The sequence below is a fragment of the Quercus suber genome, unplaced genomic scaffold, assembly GCF_002906115.3.
Source record: "Quercus suber isolate HL8 unplaced genomic scaffold, Cork oak 2.0 scaffold_129, whole genome shotgun sequence".
Classification (NCBI taxonomy): Eukaryota; Viridiplantae; Streptophyta; class Magnoliopsida; order Fagales; family Fagaceae; genus Quercus; species Quercus suber.
Genome location: NW_027069592.1, coordinates 272,728 through 291,715, shown reverse-complemented (window position 1 = coordinate 291,715; position 18,988 = coordinate 272,728). Strand labels below are relative to the sequence as shown.

Below are 18,988 nucleotides of genomic sequence, written 5' to 3'. Positions count from 1 at the left end.
AAACATTACACGTGGGATTTAAGCCCAATTCTAAGGAATTGTTGTTTTTGGGCCTTTTAACGTGAACTATATATAGCTTCTTGGTTCAAGTCTCTTATCCAATACTTTGAGACCATAGTACCCATATCCAATGTTAGGACAAAATTGAAGTTCACTAGCTGTTCCTTGAGTTCTCTTAGAGAATCTCCAATAACTTAAGTAAAAGCAAAATAATCTTTATAATAGAGAATAAGACTCAAAAAATGGTCTCTAATAAATTCTCTAAATCATGATTTTTTTGGGCTCATGAACAATAGCTCATCAAATCTGATGGGCTACTGTACATTAGCAAAAGAATAAAACTAAATAAAAAATTAGCAAAGAAAGGAGTGGAGATGGGGATATGAGAATATATGTGTTAAAAAATGAAGGAATAATATTTAAACGAGATAGAGAAATAATAAAGAATCTATTGGAAGATGTATTTGAAAAAGTAGATAGGTAAAAGGTAAATGTCACTGTTCACTGTTCAAACAGTACAAAAATATAGAGAAGTTGTTGGAGATGCTCTTATGGGATGAAAATGCATTTTTAGTTAAATACAGTCATATGACTAAATTTTAAGAGAACTTAAATAATAGCAACTTAGTACCGTACCTAAATTTTGCGTTCAATGTTTTTAGGACAGGATGGCTTAAACTCATGGGTTCAAGGAGTCAAGGCAATGGAAAAGCATTCATCTTTGTCTGTGAACCATCTTTCAAGTCTCAGAATGAAGAAATGTGCGTTTTATTGTATGGTTTAAGGTTGTTTAAATTTTCAATTGACTCTGCCGAGTTGCAAAATAACTAGATCAACAAGCCCTTTTACCTTTTGGTCAAGGATCTAAGCACATTGAATGCCAGAGATACCCTATCCTATCCTTTTCTGTATGAGAGAACCTTCAAGCTAATACAAACTTCACTGCCATCAAAATCGATAACAATAACGTATCCTTTGAAATGATTTCAACCGTTGGAAAGGATTCTTATTCATTAACTACAAGAAAACAACTGGTGTTTCATTAAAGTGTAAGACTAGTGTACATTGTCAATAGATACCCAAGCGGAAAATGCTATGCATAGAGCATTTGCGAATTGCGATTACTCTTAAAAATAAGAATAGGTAACTTAATTTAACCCCAAAACCTTTAACAAAACAAACAAGAGTTAGGTTCACCGAAAATTATTTATAACTTAGATATCTTATCTGTAATACTGTTGTATAATTCTTTCACAGTATCCTTCCAGCTAAATGTTCAAGCATCAGATTCAAGGTCTCAACAGAACCATTCTTCACTTCCTTGTCACAAGCAGCTAGGTATTCTTCAAAATTTCCCTGGTTCTCTAAACCATATGAGAAAATCTGCAATCGGGAGTAGATTATTACACCCACTACAACATGCTACCACCACCCCTTTCTCACATGTTTTGAGACAAAATGTTTTCACAGACCTAACAACTAAAGATCATGGCAAGACCACGCCTTATTGATGTTTACAAATAAGAGGTTGCAGAATACTTTCACAGGAATCACAGCTGAACTTGCAATACTATTTATATCAGGATAGAACTTCACTGAGTCTCGATCAGGCTTAAAACTGCCAGTTTCATGACTTTCCAGATCCTCATCTGTTTTGTTTGTGTCTGAATCATTTGTTTTGTTTGTGTCAGAATTCCTCTTTACCATACTTGAATCTGCTAAACGATGCATTTGCAGAAGGAAGAGATTGCCAAAGCGGTTCTGCCACCAATAAAGGTAAAGCCACACACACACACACATACAGACAGGACAATGAATATGATCTCAAGCAGATATATATAATCTAATTCAATCAGGAAAATAAGTAACTTTGCAAGATATTCATCTAAAACACATAAATGGAACAAGGAAACTTAGCAGTACTAGCAATGACAGGAAGAAGCTCTAGTGCAGACAGACAGACAGTATTCTGGTCAATATAAGGACTTTCAACATTCCTGCAGTGCTCAACTCTAATATATTTTCATATTAAAGAGAAAAAAAAAAAAAAAAAAAAAAAAAAAACCTCGATTATATTTTCTATAATCGTTTTGGCCTCCTAAGCTTCATACAACCTTGGTCACCATTCTAGTAAATGTTTCATTAATGCAGCGGTCAAATGAGTACTGTGAACTTACTACATGAGCATAGGTCAACACATAGCTAGTGTCACTGATGTCCAGTAAAAAGTTTCATTGGCATGGGGGTGACATGAAACCTGAGAAAAACATCTATAATTCATCCACTTCACCAAAAGTTCGAGCAGCAATTGAGTTTATACTGTGCACTGCTAATAATTCATTTAAAAAAAAAAAAGTATACACGGATTAAAAATATGGATTTGAACTACCATGTTATAAAAATTGTATTTTCTGAATACACAGAGAATCCCATGACCATAAGATACAGGCAAAAATTTAAAAAGGGACATGAATCAACTTGTAAGTTGGGGACATAAGCTCAGGTTAGTCTTCTAGTGCTCAACTCAATCATGATCCTTTTGTGGATTCAGGCTCTTTTCTCCTGATGCTGTCCAGTGAATGATCTTGAATGCATTGTACGGTAGTAGTGTTGTTTTCCTTTAAAATATCAAAATTACCTGATGCAAAACATTGCCACTTTGTTTTGCACACAAACCAAAACAAAACTGTTAACACTCTTTGATACAATCTTAGTTTGCCTTCTTTCCCACCTATCCCAGGGAAAATTAAAGAATTTCCTATTGGCATAGTTCCATGCTAGATTTTCAGCACAACCCCAATGTTAGAGATTAGGCACATAACCATACTCATGCAGACGCACAGTCAATGAATTTAAAGTTACATAAATAAGGTTGGTTTCAGGATGGGTCATATCACGCGTAATAAAAGTGCGCACTCCATTCTTGAGCTCAATCCAACTACACCCTGGTGCCTTCTTCACATTTTGTTGCCTCATTGCCTGTCTAATATCTAATACATCTTCATATCGACCGCTTACTCCATAAATATTTGACATTAGTACGTAATTTCCACAATGCTCTGGTTCAAGTTTAAGAACCTGCTGTACAACTATGTCAGCAAGATCAGCATTGCCATGGAGCCGACATGCTGCTAACAAAGTCCTCCATACCACTGGATTGGCCTCGATAGGCATTGCTTGTGCCAATTCATAAGCGTCCTCAAGCTGCCCAGCTCGACCGAGCATGTCAATCACACAGGCATAATGCTCAATAGTTGGATCCACACCATATTTTGATTTCATCAGCGTCAATAACTCACGCCCATGTCTCACGAGGCCTGCATGGCTGCATGCAGACAATACCCCAATAAATGTGACAGCATCAGGCTTAATTTGTGCCTCACACATACGAGAAAACACATCCAAAGCCTCATCACCATGACCTTGCATGCCATAACCCATGATCATGATGTTCCATGAGGCCACATCTTTATTTCTCATCTTACAAAAAACTGAATGAGCATCTCTCATACTGCCACATTTTGCATACATGTCCATAATAGCATTGTTCACTAGCGCATCATCAGTGTCTTTATGATTGCCATCCTTCCCCAACCCATTGACTATCATATACCCATGAATCTGTCTTCCATGCATCAGTGCAACCAGATTAGAGCAAGCAGGAAGGACTGCTGTGATAGTAACCAAATCAGGCTTAACACCAGCACCTAACATCCTATCAAAAAGTCTTAAAGTAACATCATAATCACCGCATTGTCCATGAACAGATATGATTGAATTCCATGAAAATATATCTTTCTCATTTATCGTCTCAAAAATTTCCAAAGCATCTCCAATATGCATGCATTTCCCATACATATCAATCAAGGCATTGGAAACTGCAACACCTGAAACATACCCCATTTTCATCGCAAACCCATGAATTGCTCTCCCATTGTTAAACTCCTCCATCAAAGCTAAAACTGATAACACCCCGGTAACCGTAAATCTATTAGGAACAACCCCTTCTACACCCATTCTCTTAAAAACCTCCAAAACCTCATCCAACCTCCCAATTTGCGCATACCCATTAACCAGCGCATTCCAAAGCGCAACATCCCTCACAGGCAATTTCTCAAACACCTCCTGTGCCTCTACAATCAACCCAAATTTCAAATAGGTATTAACCAAAGCACTGCCGATAAACACATCCAACTCCAACCCAAGTTTAAACAACAGCCCATGAATCTTCCTAACCTCCAAAACCTCCACAATATCAGAACAAGCTTTGATCACACAAGGAAAAGTAAACTTGTCTGGCCTAACATCCAACACCCTCATACGCTTATAAAACTCAAACCCATCTTCCGCAAGCCCATTTGAAACAAACCCAGAAATTATTGCGTTATAGGCAAACACATTGCAATGATGGGCTTGGTGATTGAAAACCAAAAGGGCATCTTCCATTCGGTTGCATTTTGAGTACATGTTGATAAGGCTTGTGGTGGATACAGGAGAGTTGAGAAAGGCATTGGTGAGCATGTAAGAGTGGAGTTGTTTGCCTTTGCTGAGATTCTTGTGGTGGGCACAGCCTTGTAAGGAGGCAACGCAGGTGGAAAGGCTGTAACTTGAGTCATCGGAAAGTTTGGCATTGGATTTTGAAGCTGAGGAAGAGAAGTGAAGAGACAAGCAACAAGGTTTGTGGATTCTTGATACGCATAAGATGGTCCTTAGGTTCATTTAAAGAAAATCTAAGCTCTCTTTTTGTGTCATTCTAGTGGCTGCTTTCACTTTCACACAATCATATGTAGGTGTTCTGTAATCTGTATATTAACATCCAGAGTTTTTGTTTGCATGAATGAAATGAAACACTATATATATGTATATATATATATATATATATGTTGAGGCTTTGGGCATCGTTAATCGATAATTGGGCTCCAAAACTAAAACTAGTTTAAATAATTTAAATAAATGATGATATCTTTTTTTTTAAAAAAATATATAGGAAATGTAAAAGACCAAAAATGACGTTAAGATTGAGTTGTTATTAAAATCATGTATTATCATAGATTATTAAAATTTTAAAATAAGTAATATTTATTTTAATTTTTTGAAACTTTTGGTACTTAAAGTTTTAATCTGATTAATATATTAATTTATTGAAATTTGATAATAGAGTTTATGTTATATTAAATTAAATTAATCATTTAATGTATTTATTATGACACATGCTGAAAGTATATTATATGACATGTAACACTTTTGTTGAATCACAATAGCTCAAGTACAATTAGGTAAAACCTAACTCTTATCTTCAAAACGAAAAAAGAATTATGGTAGCTAATTATGAAAAGAATTTAAAATAAATAATGATATATTTTAATTTCTAGAAAATTTTGAAAATAATAATTTAGTCAAAATAATATTTTTAAGTACTAAAAACTATTTTGTTAGTCATGATAGAAGTTTTAGATGTATATAAAACACAAGGATAAAGCAACCATTTATGTAGCACAAGGAGAAAAAAAAGAAGAAAAAAAAGAAAGGTGGTCACTTGACATAACCACAATGTAGAGTACATATTTTTTTCCTTTTCTTTTTATATTAAACGATATGATATGGTATAATATACTAAAAGACCAATTATTTTAAATTACTTTGTTTGAAATTTATGCAAGTGACTTGGGAATAAACAACAACCTCAAGTGAAATTAAACCCACGTGAAAAGATGAAATCATATTAATTATCTCTCAATATCTCCCAAAATGTGTGGTTCATGAGAAAATAAGATATAAATAATTATTTTTATGAAAATTAATTTAAGTTTAATCTACAATTTTGAGTTTAAATGACAAGAGAAAGACGAATTTAATTTAAACTTAAAAAGTATCTTGACATGGGAACTTGAATTTCATGAAATACCATAATCATCATGTTTGAGTATAGATCAATTTTTAATTAACCTTAGTTTCTCTATTAGTTTCAGGTTGCTCGAAGTGATTCTCTAACTTCGAAGACTGGGGCTTGAGATCCAAAAATGCCTTAATATAGGATTTTTGGGGAAACGAGTGGATCAATTGACAATATTAATGAGAGAATCATAAGTGATTTAAGTTCCTAAATGACCAAGTCAAATTAATAAGCCCAAGTTACAAAGACCAAGTTATCAAGCCTAATTGAACTAAACTGATTTGAGGTAAATCATCTCAAAGTGAACTAATATGGAGTAAATAACCTTGAAGTGAACTAATCCCAAAAAAGTCATCTTGAAGTAAAGTAAATTGCTAAAAATATAATGGATTAAAGCTTAAATGATTACTTAACACTAAATTGATTTGAAGCAAGCAGGAGATCAAATTAGACTTGAATAAACAACTAAATTTTGCATCAAACTAATTGAATGCTTGCTTAGATAAGATCACAAGTACAAAGGGAACGAACTTACAAGCATAAAGTCTTTTACAAAGCCTAAGAACTACTTGAATGATCTAAGAACTACTAGATATCCCTAATTTAAGCACAATTGGTCTCAGAAGTGCTCTAATGTGTTATTAGTTGTGCGTGGTGTCCTTTACTTTTAGAATAATCCCCTATTTATACTTGAGGATTTTTTTTTTTTTAGAGAGTTTTAACCTATGGTGTCCGCTCCTGATGATAGCTCTTTATCATCAGACCAAGACACCAATCAGTTTTTGGTGTAGGCAGCGATTGAACTCCAAATCTCTTATACAACCATCAAAGACTTTACCAGTTGAGCTAACTGGAATCCACTTTTATACTTGAGGTTTTAACCGTTATGCTTGATTTCTTTTTCCATATGTCTCCCCTTAATTAAAATCATTGCCAAGTGTTTTGTTATTAGTTGGACTTGGTAACATCATATAACCACCTTGAGGCAATTGCTTCCTTTCCATCTTCATTTACTTAGCACGTGTCTTGCCATCTAAATATTTTTATTAACTGATTGAGATAATTACCCATGTTTTCCTCGAGGTAAGTTAAGTAACTTCCCAACATCGTATGTGCTTTAATTAATCAACTCGACTTGTCACTAATCTAGGTTTTAATATTTAGTCTAATTATATTCAACTTGTGCATCCATGATAACTACTTTTTTTTTAAGTGGTTGATCCTACTCTTCCTTCTGTTTTGCAACTTAATTAATTAACGAGTTCTTATATTACCACAAATAAACTCATTTTTATCACAACTTTCATACGTGATAGATTATAACTGGTTGTCTGTCACTTTCAAATAAAACTACAACTTTTTATCCACTAATCACATTAGACATGAAGAGTTGTGATGAGTGATGACAATTGTGCACATATTTTTGTGGTACTAAATTTTTTTAATAATTATTTGGCCCAAGTCAGTGCAATATCATGTTTATGTCTATTATCTTTTTTAGTTTTAATCTCTCTCTTTATTTTTATTTTTTAATTTTTACATCATCTTATCTCTACCTTAATCCTTTACCCTAACCCCTCCATATATTCTTATCTCTACCTTATTATTTTAAATTTAAGAACAAGGAATCACTTAATTTTAACCCCATTCAAAGAGTCTTATCCATTTAAAAAAAAAAAAAAAAAAAAATTCTTTGACAAGATTGTTAAAGTTGGTGGCACAAACCTCCCGCATAGTATGTATCTACAATCTCACAAGTCATTGTTAAAAAAAAAAAAAAAAAAGAAGAAGAAGAAAGTGTGGGTCTCGCATCATCACTGACTCGCGAAGGGGCTAGAACTTTGGATACGTGGAGAAAAATAAGAATTGCAATCCAATCATGTCGGATTCAGAGCACTTTTTGGTCCTCTCAAGAAAAGAACATAAGAAGCCTCAGCCTTCAAGATTGTTCCAGATTAGCCTCAACCCAAATCACTTTCCACAAAGAAGTCTCAGTCCCCAAGTCTGGTAACCCAGCAACAGCTTATTCAAATGTTTTGGAAAAGTGATTACTGATTTTATCCCACTATAATTTAAAAGGAATAGATAATCCATGGATGAGGATAAGCCAATTACAAAGATTTGAAAAAAAGAAAAAAAGAAAAAAATTGATACGACGAAACACACAAAGCACCATATATGTAGTTACATTCAATAAACACCAATGAAAGTAAATTTGAGGAACCAACTAAGCATATAGAAATCAAATTCCATAGAGAAAACATCAAGGAATCAAGTAGATCACAATCACACTCACATCAGCTACATCTTCCCCCTAGTCATGCACTCTAACCCACCGTTCCTTTCCATTTCTTGGAATCCATATACACACAAACAAATAAATAAAAGCCACAGAAAAAAGAAAAAAGAAAAAAAGAAAAGAGAACCCATTAATTTTTAGATAGCAGGATTGGCATAAGCTTGGAGAGCCTCATCAGTAAGCCTGCAAATCCTCCACTCTTGCAAGACCTTAGCACCTATTTCCTCATAGAACTTGATAGCATTCACATTCCAATCAAGCACCGCCCACTCCACTCTCCCATACCCCATCTTCACAGCTTGAGCAGCCACAGCTGAAAGTAGCATCTTCCCAAACCCTTTCCTCCTATAACACTCCCTCACGAACAAGTCCTCTACGTAAAACCCCGGTTTCCCCAAGAAAGTCGAGTAGTTCGGAAAAAACAAAACAAACCCACCAACCACAACGTCAAAGCCACAATCTTTATCGTTAGATTTGAAGGTTTCGGCTTCTGGGTCATCGATGGGAAGGTCGAGAGTGATGGTTTGGGTAATGGGGGAGAAGAGAGCTGAGTGTGGGTGGAGTTGGGGAGGGAATGGGGTTTGGGAGAGTTCGAGGATGAAGACAGTGAAGGATTGGAAAGGCGGGGAAGTGAAGAGTGTGGAGGAGAGGGAGGCTTCGGTGGCGGAGCATTGGTGGGCAAGGTGTTCGAAGTTGGCGAGCTGGTGGATGAGCTTGTGGATGTGAGGGACGTCCGATACGGTGGCGAGACGGATGCGTGTGAAGAGAGGGTAACCTATTGGGGTTGGGTCTGGTAGTGCTGTGGCAGCTGGAGTTGGTGCTGGTGGTGGTGCAGCTGCGGCCATTTTGAGTGTGTTTTTTTTGGTTCTTTGTTGTTGGTTTGGGAAAGTGAGAAAGTTGGGGTTTCTAGTTTCTGCACTTACACTTACTCTTCAAGAATCTACAGTTATGCTAGTTGAGTTTTGGTTTGGTGGTGGAAACAGGAGGTAAGAAATTTCGATGAGATTAATGGAGTAGTTTTTCTAACTTGTACGATAGTTTATAAAAAAGTTTGTCTTTGGAAAAGCAGTGGGCTCCTGGAAGACGTAACTAGGCTGCTGTTTGTTAAAGATTTGATCTTATCAAAAGAAACGTATAATTTTGGTAAAATATTTGACTAAGAATTTTCGTGTGGTACGTGGAAATTTCATACTTGACACAACAAAGGCAAAAATGATTTGTCTATCTTGGATAATTCAGACCCACTTGAGCATAAACTACAATGAAAAAAAAAGAAAAAAAAAAAGGGCAATCCAAACCCACAGCACATTATCCAAATCCACCTCTAGACAAGCGAAGAGACCCACAAAAGCATAGCAATGGACTTTTCTAGCCTGATCAATGGTACCCATCTCATCTGTCTCCTCCAAGAAGAAAGAAAAATACAAAAGAGAAGAAAGTAAAAGAAAGGCGTCAATATTCATTTCATATCTACATTTGGCACATTGTCAATCTTGAACAGACTCTAACTCTAGCGTTGTTTGATCTTTACCCCTCAAAACAAAGAGTGGTAATGTAGTCCCACGATTCATCTTCTTCATCCATTTACCAAGGGACAACAAAGAACATAGTATCTATCCTCACTAGTACAAAAAAATGAGAATCATCTTCTTAGATAACCAAATTAGTAGGTCTGACAATTTTGGCCAGCCAGGATTTGGCCACCCAACATGTAGCATTTCCCTTTTGTTTATGTTTTTTTTGGGGAGAGCTTCCTCTCCTGCTGATGATGCTGCTGGATCCTAAACGAAGAATCCAGAGAGAACAAGACCCTTAAGACTTCTCAACTATCAATGCATACAAATGATTGGAGAATGCCCGCCTACAAAATGATCAATCTATGTGCCTAACACTACACCTAACCAGAACAATGTAAACTACATGTAGCCTCAGAAACCCCACTTGATTATACCCATACTATATATTACAAAACCAGCTTGAACAAAGAGGACATATCTTCAGGCAGGTGAGTTCACATAGTGCCCTGTTTTCCGTCTGTGCCTGCTGTAATCTGATACGAACCTGAAAGAAAGGCCACATCCCTCAACCTTGCACTTGTATGGGCGCTCACCAGTGTGCACACGTATATGCTCAGTCCTAGCCCATGCCCACTTGAACGACATGGTGCAACCTTTCCATGGGCACTTGAGGGGCCTGTCATCGTCATGAACACGTTTGTGAAGCATTGCATACTTGTGGTTGCTGAACCTCTTCCCACACCCTTCATGTGGGCACCGGTTGCGTTTGTGCAAGAGAAGCTCTGCCTTTGTTTTGAAACTCATGCGGCAGCCTTCAAGGTCACACTTGTGAGACCCCATTGAGTTTTTATTCTTAGGAGGAAGAGGAACATCTGAAGCTTTGCTCACCTTCTTTCGCACCAACTTCTCCTCAACTATTTTACTGGTGTCAATTCCACATCTACTGGTTGCATCCTTCCCAGCCCTTGGCCTCAACCCTTCACATGGACTCCTGATAAAGTCACTGCAACCGAACTTGTTTTCCGTCAAATGGTCTGCTTCTCTTTTTCTTTTTCTTCTTTTATCTGTGCTTGATCTGGGTTCTAAAAGAGTGGACTCAATGCTTTCAAGCTCTCTATCATCCTGTGATGAACAAACTTCTTTGTGAAGCAGGTTTTCAACATGGGTGTCTCTTCGGATTCTGGAACGTTTCTGGATTGGGGCAGGACTAGGCGGATTTATAAGTGTATCATACTCAGAAAACTCCTCATCATTTTCATTTGTCAACTCTTTCTTTTGCTCCACTTCATTATCTAAAGCCACTCCACCACTCAAATTTTCCTCAGCATTGATCCCTCTTGGAACTTTGTAACATTCCCCCCCTGAGATAGTTACAGGCTCTTTTTCCACTTGCGTAATGAAACTAGGGACGGGCATCCCCTCATCTGTTCCATCTGAAGTCTGGATATCTTGTTGCACCTCAGTGTCTAAAGTCACACCATCATGCAAGTCTTCTTCAGCAGAGCACCCTCTTGGAACTTCAGGACATTGTTCCAGTGATACACAAGGCTGACTAACTTCCATTGGTGAAACAGAACTTGAGACAAGTTCCTCGTTATTTCTGTCTGGGGAATGGATCTCTCTTGATGCAGTAGGCTCATTTGTTGGTATAACATAACTTGAAACTGGTTCATCCTCAGTACTTCCATTTTCAGACTCAAGTTCTTGCTCCACTGCATCTGAAGACATGGCAATACTAATGTCTTCTGCAGCACGAATCTCTGTGGGACCTTCACAACTTTCTTGCATTGAGGCAAGAGTAGGCTGGTTTGTCACTGCAATATTACAAGAAACACCTTCTGTTGAGGCAAGAGTAAGCTGGTTGATTGGTGCAACATTACTTGAAAGAGGTCCATCATATTCAATTCTGCTGGTGGTATGGATCTTTTGCTGCACTTCATTGTCTAAAGTTGCACACACGAGAACCTTACTGTTGATGCAAGATTCCTCCAGAACAACATTTTCCATCTGTGCCTCAAAGTTTCTCACAACAGGATCAGCAATATGGGGAGTTGGAGGTTTAGAAAGATCAGAAACCTCATTCATCAAAACATCCCCTTCAGTTGAAACATTGCACTGCCCTTCAGAAACCAGATGAAAAGACTCATTTGTGATGCTGATTTTTTCCTTGCTTTGATTCTCTGCCTGCATTCCAGACCTCTCATCAGTTGCAATGATAAGTGGACTACCACATTTTTTGGCATAAGTTGTCTTGTCCTCCTCCTTGGTTTCATCAGTGCTCTTGATCTTGGGTTGCATCTCAGAACCATCCCATGTTGCTACATTACAAGCTTTGCCATCAATGTCAAAATCATCCAGAGTGTGATTCTCACTCTGTGTCTCAACAACCACTAGTGTATCAGAGGCAGGGGAATCTTCAATTCTTGATGGAGCAGAATTCAAGCTCCCACCACTGGTAGCTGCAAACCCTGAGGATTCATGCTGCATTTCAGACACTCCGGAAGCATTAGAGAAAACAAATACTGCATCACTTTTGGAATTTCCTTTGTTAGAAAGGTCATTTTCAGTAGCCTTCCCACTTTGCTTATCGCGGTCTCCATAAGTAGCAGCTGAAACATCTTTTGACAGATTCTTTCCAGGGCATCCATCAACTGTACTTGCATCTGTGGAACCACCCAGTTTTAACTTAGGATTCCTTCTTGAATATTGAATTAGTTTTTTTTCATTGTTGACAATGATGCCATTTGACCTTCCCCCCAACACTTCATCCTTCTTTGATTGAGCTGTGTCGCACACTTTACCATGGGAAGAATGGTTTGACTTTCTTGAGCGTGATCTTCTAGACTGCCATTTGACGGTCAAGCATTCTGAAGTGGCACTTTTTTCAGAGAACAATCCACCCAATGTCAGTGCATGCTGTACTTGCATAGATGGAGAGTTCTTTCTGACCTTGGCACAATACCGTAAATTGATACCCAGTTTTGATGTCCAGTCTTCTCCGCATTCATCATGTTCTTCATCATCAATTGCAAGATCTATCAAGTTCAGATCTTCTTGGGATGCAGTATCTAATGGAACCTCATTATAATCAAAAGGTTTACCAATTTCCTCAGAAACGGCCACAGCATGTGCCTTCATTTTCTGATAGTCTACATAAATTAAGAAAATTGAAGAATAATTATTGTTGAAATCTGGATGGTGCACATGTATGCTCATAATGGTTGGTTGACAAATAAAAAGATGTGTCACAGACTAATAGTAAACAGAAAGTGGGTATTAAACAATAGCTGAATGTGTCTCATTTAGATATTAATTAATTTCAACATCATTCAGAAACCAGGTTTATCCTTGAGAGAGGTAAAAAAAAAAAAAATCAAATATCATAAAATAAAAAAGGGAGAAGGTGATTAACTTTAAAATTAGGGGTGGGTATACAACTGTATTTTGCAGCATAAATCATTGACATAGTTAAAGCCTATCTTACCTGAATGGCAAATCATAAGCATGTTTACTCCACCTTTTGACTGCAAGAGTTCCACAATCTCAATGGCATGCTCCAGGCAGAAAATCCGTGGCCTCAGAAATTTACTAGAGGTGTTCCATTGCGTGTCAAATTTGGTTAATAGTGACATTTTCAGATCCTTTGGTGGTAGAGAAACATCAGGAACAGGAGGGAGATTCTCTGCAGAACAAAGCATTAATTAACTCAGTACAGCACTTGTAGAGGCCGAGTTTAGTGGTCAAAAGGATTAATCCTATTCAATTTCATGTTTTCGTTTGCTTTGATGAGAAGCTACTGGCACCAGTTGAAGATACATTTAAAAATGTCATTCTTCCCCATGGTTGTTTGGTCTGCTAATACATCTCCATAAGATGGGAGCCTAACTTATATAATGTGGAGACTTAAGACTAGTTCTATGCATTCTTCTACAATTCTTTTTAACACAGTTTTATGTACAACACATTTAGCTGATTCAGGGTCATGCCAGAAATACTAGTAGAAGTGGTAAATGCGTACATGTAGATGCTAGAATCAATGACAAACCAATCTAACAATATGATAGGCCACAACATGGTTACAGAATGAAGTACGGCTTTAACATATAATCCAGAAAAGTTCAATGACAACTTACTTTTGACAGAATAAGATTAAAGAAGTGAGCAAATTACCAGGCAAGAAAGTATGTAGACCAAATACCTGGAATATTGCTCTTAATAAACCCATCACAATCTGGAGAGGAACAAGCATTCTCAGGTCCTGAGACTCTGGGGCCTCCTTGAACCAAACGATGATCCATGGGCTGAAGTTTCAGGGATGCTTCTTCAGATGGTTGTACCACAGACATAAATGGAAAACCAAGTATTCCACAAGCCACACATGCCAATGTACCCGAATCAACTTGAAAGTCACATGATAAATCGTCACCATCCAGAGACAAATCATTGAGAGTCTCTATATACAAGTTCATCTCATGAATCAGATCATTCTGAATATTATTGTTGTTTTCAGTATGAATATGGGAAGCATTTTCTCTTGGTGAGGTAGAATCAGTAGCAACTATGCTGGGCAATTGAGAATCTCTACTTGGATATGGAAGTAAATCAGCATTCCATAAAACAGCATGGCAAGTTGATACTTTTCCAAGAAGATTAGATAGCTTAATGTTTTCTTTTAGAATATCTTCTATAAAAGCCTTCTTTACTAACAATTCTCTTTCTTCCTTTTGACGATCTCTCAGACGAGAACTGCGCACACCTGGTAGTAAGGATCTTGGCACTCTGGCATCAAAACAGTCCAGCAAATCAAACATAAGAAACAACTAAAGATATGGTATCCACATGATATTTACATGGACACAATAAGCAAAAACATATGATGTAAAAGCAGCATCGCACAAAGTAAGGGTAAATGCAACCAAAGTATCAATTTCAAATGCGAAGTGTACAGTAGAAATCTGCCTACTGAGCCCTTGTTACTCGTCTATGGCCCTAAGCAACAACTGATATGTTAATTATAACAGCACCATCTCCACAGAGAAACTCTTGTGGTTTCAACTGCCCCCGCAGAGACTCTCTAATGCATTAAATAAAAGGAAGAGCATTTTCTTTTAAGGATAAAAAGGAAAAATTAACAGTTATTACTTATTTCAGCTAATTCCACTTTCCAAAACAATTACACATTCCCTTCAAAGAATTTATTATATGAAAAATGAAAGTAAAACAATAATGCTCAATTATCAGTTTTCACAAGATGTGCATTAAGGCCCAACTCATTTCATTAGGACCAGTCTAATTATAAAGTTTCCAGCCCATATTCAGAATTAAAGCATATTTTGAAATAAACCTAATGAAATAATAAAAAGAAATCCCCCTCGACAATTGCAACTCTTACAGAATCAAAAGTACATTCATAAACTATTTTACAAATACATAAATTTACATATTCCTGGAAAAAATCAAATTAACATCTGTAAACATGTTTCAGAAGTTGTGAACCACCAAGATGAATGGCTGGAAACTTTGTTGGTCACGGATACCTGAGTCTGGCCATTGAACATCAAATATTTGGAAAATCTAATCTTGTAGAGGAATTAGGCAAGAATACTACAATCAATAAACATTCAAGAGAAATATCTTGTATAGATCTTCAGAGAGCAGTCTAAGAAGCAATGTGGACAGGATATTTCAGTCACTAATTTTGCTCAACAACTTAGGATCAACAGAATATTTGAAGGAACTATAGTGAGCTAACCTTGAGACAAAAGACATGGTCAGCAGGTATAGCAGCTGCTGATGAGAGAGCATGGGAAGATAATTCATTGCAGCTCTGCGCACTGCAGCTTCCTTGGCTACTGTGAGCCATTGTGGGGTTCCAAAGTTAGCAGCTTCCCCACAATTGAAACCTAATTTACAAAAGGAAGGCTATAATAATCCATTAAAAGGATAAAAATGAATACACTCTGAAAGAAAAATTCAAGGAAACTTCTTGTAATAGCAACATGCCTAATATAATCAGGCTCTCTAGTTAACTCTAGTCACTGAGACATTGATATTCTAAGAGCAGAATAAACATACAAATTACTGTTACAGACATCAATCAGAAACGCCAATGTTGAAAGGGAAGATAAAACAATATATATTAGCTACGACAGAAATGGATTAGCAATGGCCTTGCAGAAAAAGGTGCTTGCAAAGTGACTTGGCAGAAGAGTTGTAAGGTGTCCAATTAATTCTTTTGAGCATTTTAAGTCCAACTACACATTTTCAGCTCATTTGCAAGCCAAAATAGTCCTGCTCACAAAAAATTTGAATCCTTTGCTTTTACTAGAAACAAAATAAATGGAAATTTATTCATATTTTGTAAACCAACTTCCACTCCAAATTTTTACAGAACTTCCATCTTCTAGGTTGTCTTAGATTAACATGTGTTTCTCCAAGTTCCATACACCAGGTGGGATGTCTTAATACAGTAAGATCAGTATGTTCGGGGCAGGAGTTTATAAGTTAAAGAATCATATTTTCAGAAAAATATTGAAAATATGAAAACTATAAAGCAATTACCATGGCTGAATCCTACATGGTAGGCCCTTGGAAAAGTCACGACAAATTCACCAGGATTCTGTACTAACCTACAGGAAAAATAAGAACATTCATGAGTACAGCTCCAAAAAAAAAAAAAGAACAGAAACAGCAACTCAGTATCATAAGTCAAACCTAAAACATTTTCAATTACAGAAAAGTATAACCCTCACATAAATTTTAGAATGCTAATTAGAAAGAAAGCAACCCACCTACAACATGGAATGCCCGACGCAACAACTACCTCAGGTGATAGAAGAGTTGTCTTCTCGCCCAATAATGTGAGTGCAGCTGGAGATAAGAGAAACTGGACCTGAGTTACAAAAATGCTATAGAAGTGATAAAATCAAACTAATTTCAGATTGAAATGAACTGTCTACATTAAAGAAAGTAAAATAAAATGGCCAGACTAAGAACTGTGCCTCTATTTAAAAAAAAATCAATGAAAATTTGGCAAATTTGGGGTCAGTAAATTCCAGCTGCGTCAGGACAGAACTGCAAATTAAATACTTTGCGAAATTGCCAAAAAATCAAAATTATTTGTGGGACCAATTTTTTATTAAAGCTTCACCATCTTAAATTATTTAAAAAATCACCCTCCTACATGTGGCAGGTCCAATTTAGAACAACCTAATTGAATTTAGATTCCGCAAATTTAAAGTACTTCTTTGGGTATATATTTGAAATTCTATTCTATATTATTCATTTAATTATTTATTTTTGAAACCATTCTATATTCATATCAATTATGAATAACTAAGAATGAATAATTAATAGCCAAGATCTCAATAGCTTACTAAATTCTTAAACATGTGCAGTTCCTTCTTTGTGAGACCGCTTAGCTTACAGGTTAGAGCATTGCGTTTGAAATGCAAAGGTCCTTAGTTTGAACCCCGTGGATGGCTTCTCCTTAATTGCTTGCCTTATGACACAATTCCAATTCAATTTGAGAATTAACAACTCCTAACCCACAGATAAAAGTATACTCGTTTGGAGTAGTTTNCACAAAGAAGTCTCAGTCCCCAAGTCTGGTAACCCAGCAACAGCTTATTCAAATGTTTTGGAAAAGTGATTACTGATTTTATCCCACTATAATTTAAAAGGAATAGATAATCCATGGATGAGGATAAGCCAATTACAAAGATTTGAAAAAAAGAAAAAAAGAAAAAAATTGATACGACGAAACACACAAAGCACCATATATGTAGTTACATTCAATAAACACCAATGAAAGTAAATTTGAGGAACCAACTAAGCATATAGAAATCAAATTCCATAGAGAAAACATCAAGGAATCAAGTAGATCACAATCACACTCACATCAGCTACATCTTCCCCCTAGTCATGCACTCTAACCCACCGTTCCTTTCCATTTCTTGGAATCCATATACACACAAACAAATAAATAAAAGCCACAGAAAAAAGAAAAAAGAAAAAAAGAAAAGAGAACCCATTAATTTTTAGATAGCAGGATTGGCATAAGCTTGGAGAGCCTCATCAGTAAGCCTGCAAATCCTCCACTCTTGCAAGACCTTAGCACCTATTTCCTCATAGAACTTGATAGCATTCACATTCCAATCAAGCACCGCCCACTCCACTCTCCCATACCCCATCTTCACAGCTTGAGCAGCCACAGCTGAAAGTAGCATCTTCCCAAACCCTTTCCTCCTATAACACTCCCTCACGAACAAGTCCTCTACGTAAAACCCCGGTTTCCCCAAGAAAGTCGAGTAGTTCGGAAAAAACAAAACAAACCCACCAACCACAACGTCAAAGCCACAATCTTTATCGTTAGATTTGAAGGTTTCGGCTTCTGGGTCATCGATGGGAAGGTCGAGAGTGATGGTTTGGGTAATGGGGGAGAAGAGAGCTGAGTGTGGGTGGAGTTGGGGAGGGAATGGGGTTTGGGAGAGTTCGAGGATGAAGACAGTGAAGGATTGGAAAGGCGGGGAAGTGAAGAGTGTGGAGGAGAGGGAGGCTTCGGTGGCGGAGCATTGGTGGGCAAGGTGTTCGAAGTTGGCGAGCTGGTGGATGAGCTTGTGGATGTGAGGGACGTCCGATACGGTGGCGAGACGGATGCGTGTGAAGAGAGGGTAACCTATTGGGGTTGGGTCTGGTAGTGCTGTGGCAGCTGGAGTTGGTGCTGGTGGTGGTGCAGCTGCGGCCATTTTGAGTGTGTTTTTTTTGGTTCTTTGTTGTTGGTTTGGGAAAGTGAGAAAGTTGGGGTTTCTAGTTTCTGCACTTACACTTACTCTTCAAGAATCTACAGTTATGCTAGTTGAGTTTTGGTTTGGTGGTGGAAACAGGAGGTAAGAAATTTCGATGAGATTAATGGAGTAGTTTTTCTAACTTGTACGATAGTTTATAAAAAAGTTTGTCTTTGGAAAAGCAGTGGGCTCCTGGAAGACGTAACTAGGCTGCTGTTTGTTAAAGATTTGATCTTATCAAAAGAAACGTATAATTTTGGTAAAATATTTGACTAAGAATTTTCGTGTGGTACGTGGAAATTTCATACTTGACACAACAAAGGCAAAAATGATTTGTCTATCTTGGATAATTCAGACCCACTTGAGCATAAACTACAATGAAAAAAAAAGAAAAAAAAAAAGGGCAATCCAAACCCACAGCACATTATCCAAATCCACCTCTAGACAAGCGAAGAGACCCACAAAAGCATAGCAATGGACTTTTCTAGCCTGA

At 37.0% G+C, this 18,988-nt stretch overlaps 4 protein-coding genes across 4 annotated transcripts; all 4 read right to left on the bottom strand.

Moving 5' to 3' along the window:
• Nucleotides 1-2,358: 2,358 nt before the first annotated feature.
• On the bottom strand, nt 2,359-4,829 carry LOC112025134 (pentatricopeptide repeat-containing protein At3g14730). The gene has a single exon (XM_024057797.2). The coding sequence runs from the start codon at nt 4,717-4,719 to the stop codon at nt 2,803-2,805; it is 1,917 nt and encodes a 638-aa protein (XP_023913565.2). The 5' UTR covers nt 4,720-4,829; the 3' UTR covers nt 2,359-2,802.
• Nucleotides 4,830-8,097: 3,268 nt separating this feature from the next.
• LOC112025133 (GCN5-related N-acetyltransferase 8) lies at nt 8,098-9,283 on the bottom strand. Its single transcript, XM_024057796.2, has one exon. It carries the CDS (start codon nt 9,035-9,037, stop codon nt 8,330-8,332), a length of 708 nt encoding a protein of 235 aa, XP_023913564.1. The 5' UTR covers nt 9,038-9,283; the 3' UTR covers nt 8,098-8,329.
• Nucleotides 9,284-9,631: 348 nt separating this feature from the next.
• Nucleotides 9,632-17,661, bottom strand: LOC136068680 (lysine-specific demethylase ELF6-like). The gene is made up of 7 exons (XM_065776135.1): nt 17,618-17,661; nt 16,501-16,617; nt 16,271-16,338; nt 15,462-15,612; nt 13,908-14,488; nt 13,194-13,391; nt 9,632-12,858 (listed from the first exon to the last, which is right to left on the bottom strand). The coding sequence occupies exons 1-7, from the start codon at nt 17,659-17,661 to the stop codon at nt 10,190-10,192; spliced, it is 3,828 nt and encodes a 1,275-aa protein (XP_065632207.1). The 3' UTR covers nt 9,632-10,189.
• Nucleotides 17,517-18,701, bottom strand: LOC136068691 (GCN5-related N-acetyltransferase 8-like). The gene has a single exon (XM_065776157.1). The coding sequence runs from the start codon at nt 18,454-18,456 to the stop codon at nt 17,749-17,751; it is 708 nt and encodes a 235-aa protein (XP_065632229.1). The 5' UTR covers nt 18,457-18,701; the 3' UTR covers nt 17,517-17,748.
• Nucleotides 18,702-18,988: the final 287 nt, after the last annotated feature.

What these genes read in the sequence shown, in the direction of transcription:
- LOC136068680 (XM_065776135.1), bottom strand. Translation starts at nt 17,661, where the DNA reads ATGGAAAGGAACGGTGGGTTAGAGTGCATGACTAGGGGGAAGAT. An exon ending in TGCATGACTAGGGGGAAGAT is followed by an intron (nt 16,618 to 17,617) that starts GTAGCTGATGTG and finishes TCACTTCTATAG; the next exon opens with CATTTTTGTAACTCAGGTCC. An exon ending in CCATGTAGGATTCAGCCATG is followed by an intron (nt 15,613 to 16,270) that starts GTAATTGCTTTA and finishes TTTGTAAATTAG; the next exon opens with GTTTCAATTGTGGGGAAGCT.
- LOC112025133 (XM_024057796.2), bottom strand. Translation starts at nt 9,037, where the DNA reads ATGGCCGCAGCTGCACCACCACCAGCACCAACTCCAGCTGCCACAGCA.
- LOC112025134 (XM_024057797.2), bottom strand. Translation starts at nt 4,719, where the DNA reads ATGAACCTAAGGACCATCTTATGCGTATCAAGAATCCACAAACCTTGT.
- LOC136068691 (XM_065776157.1), bottom strand. Translation starts at nt 18,456, where the DNA reads ATGGCCGCAGCTGCACCACCACCAGCACCAACTCCAGCTGCCACAGCA.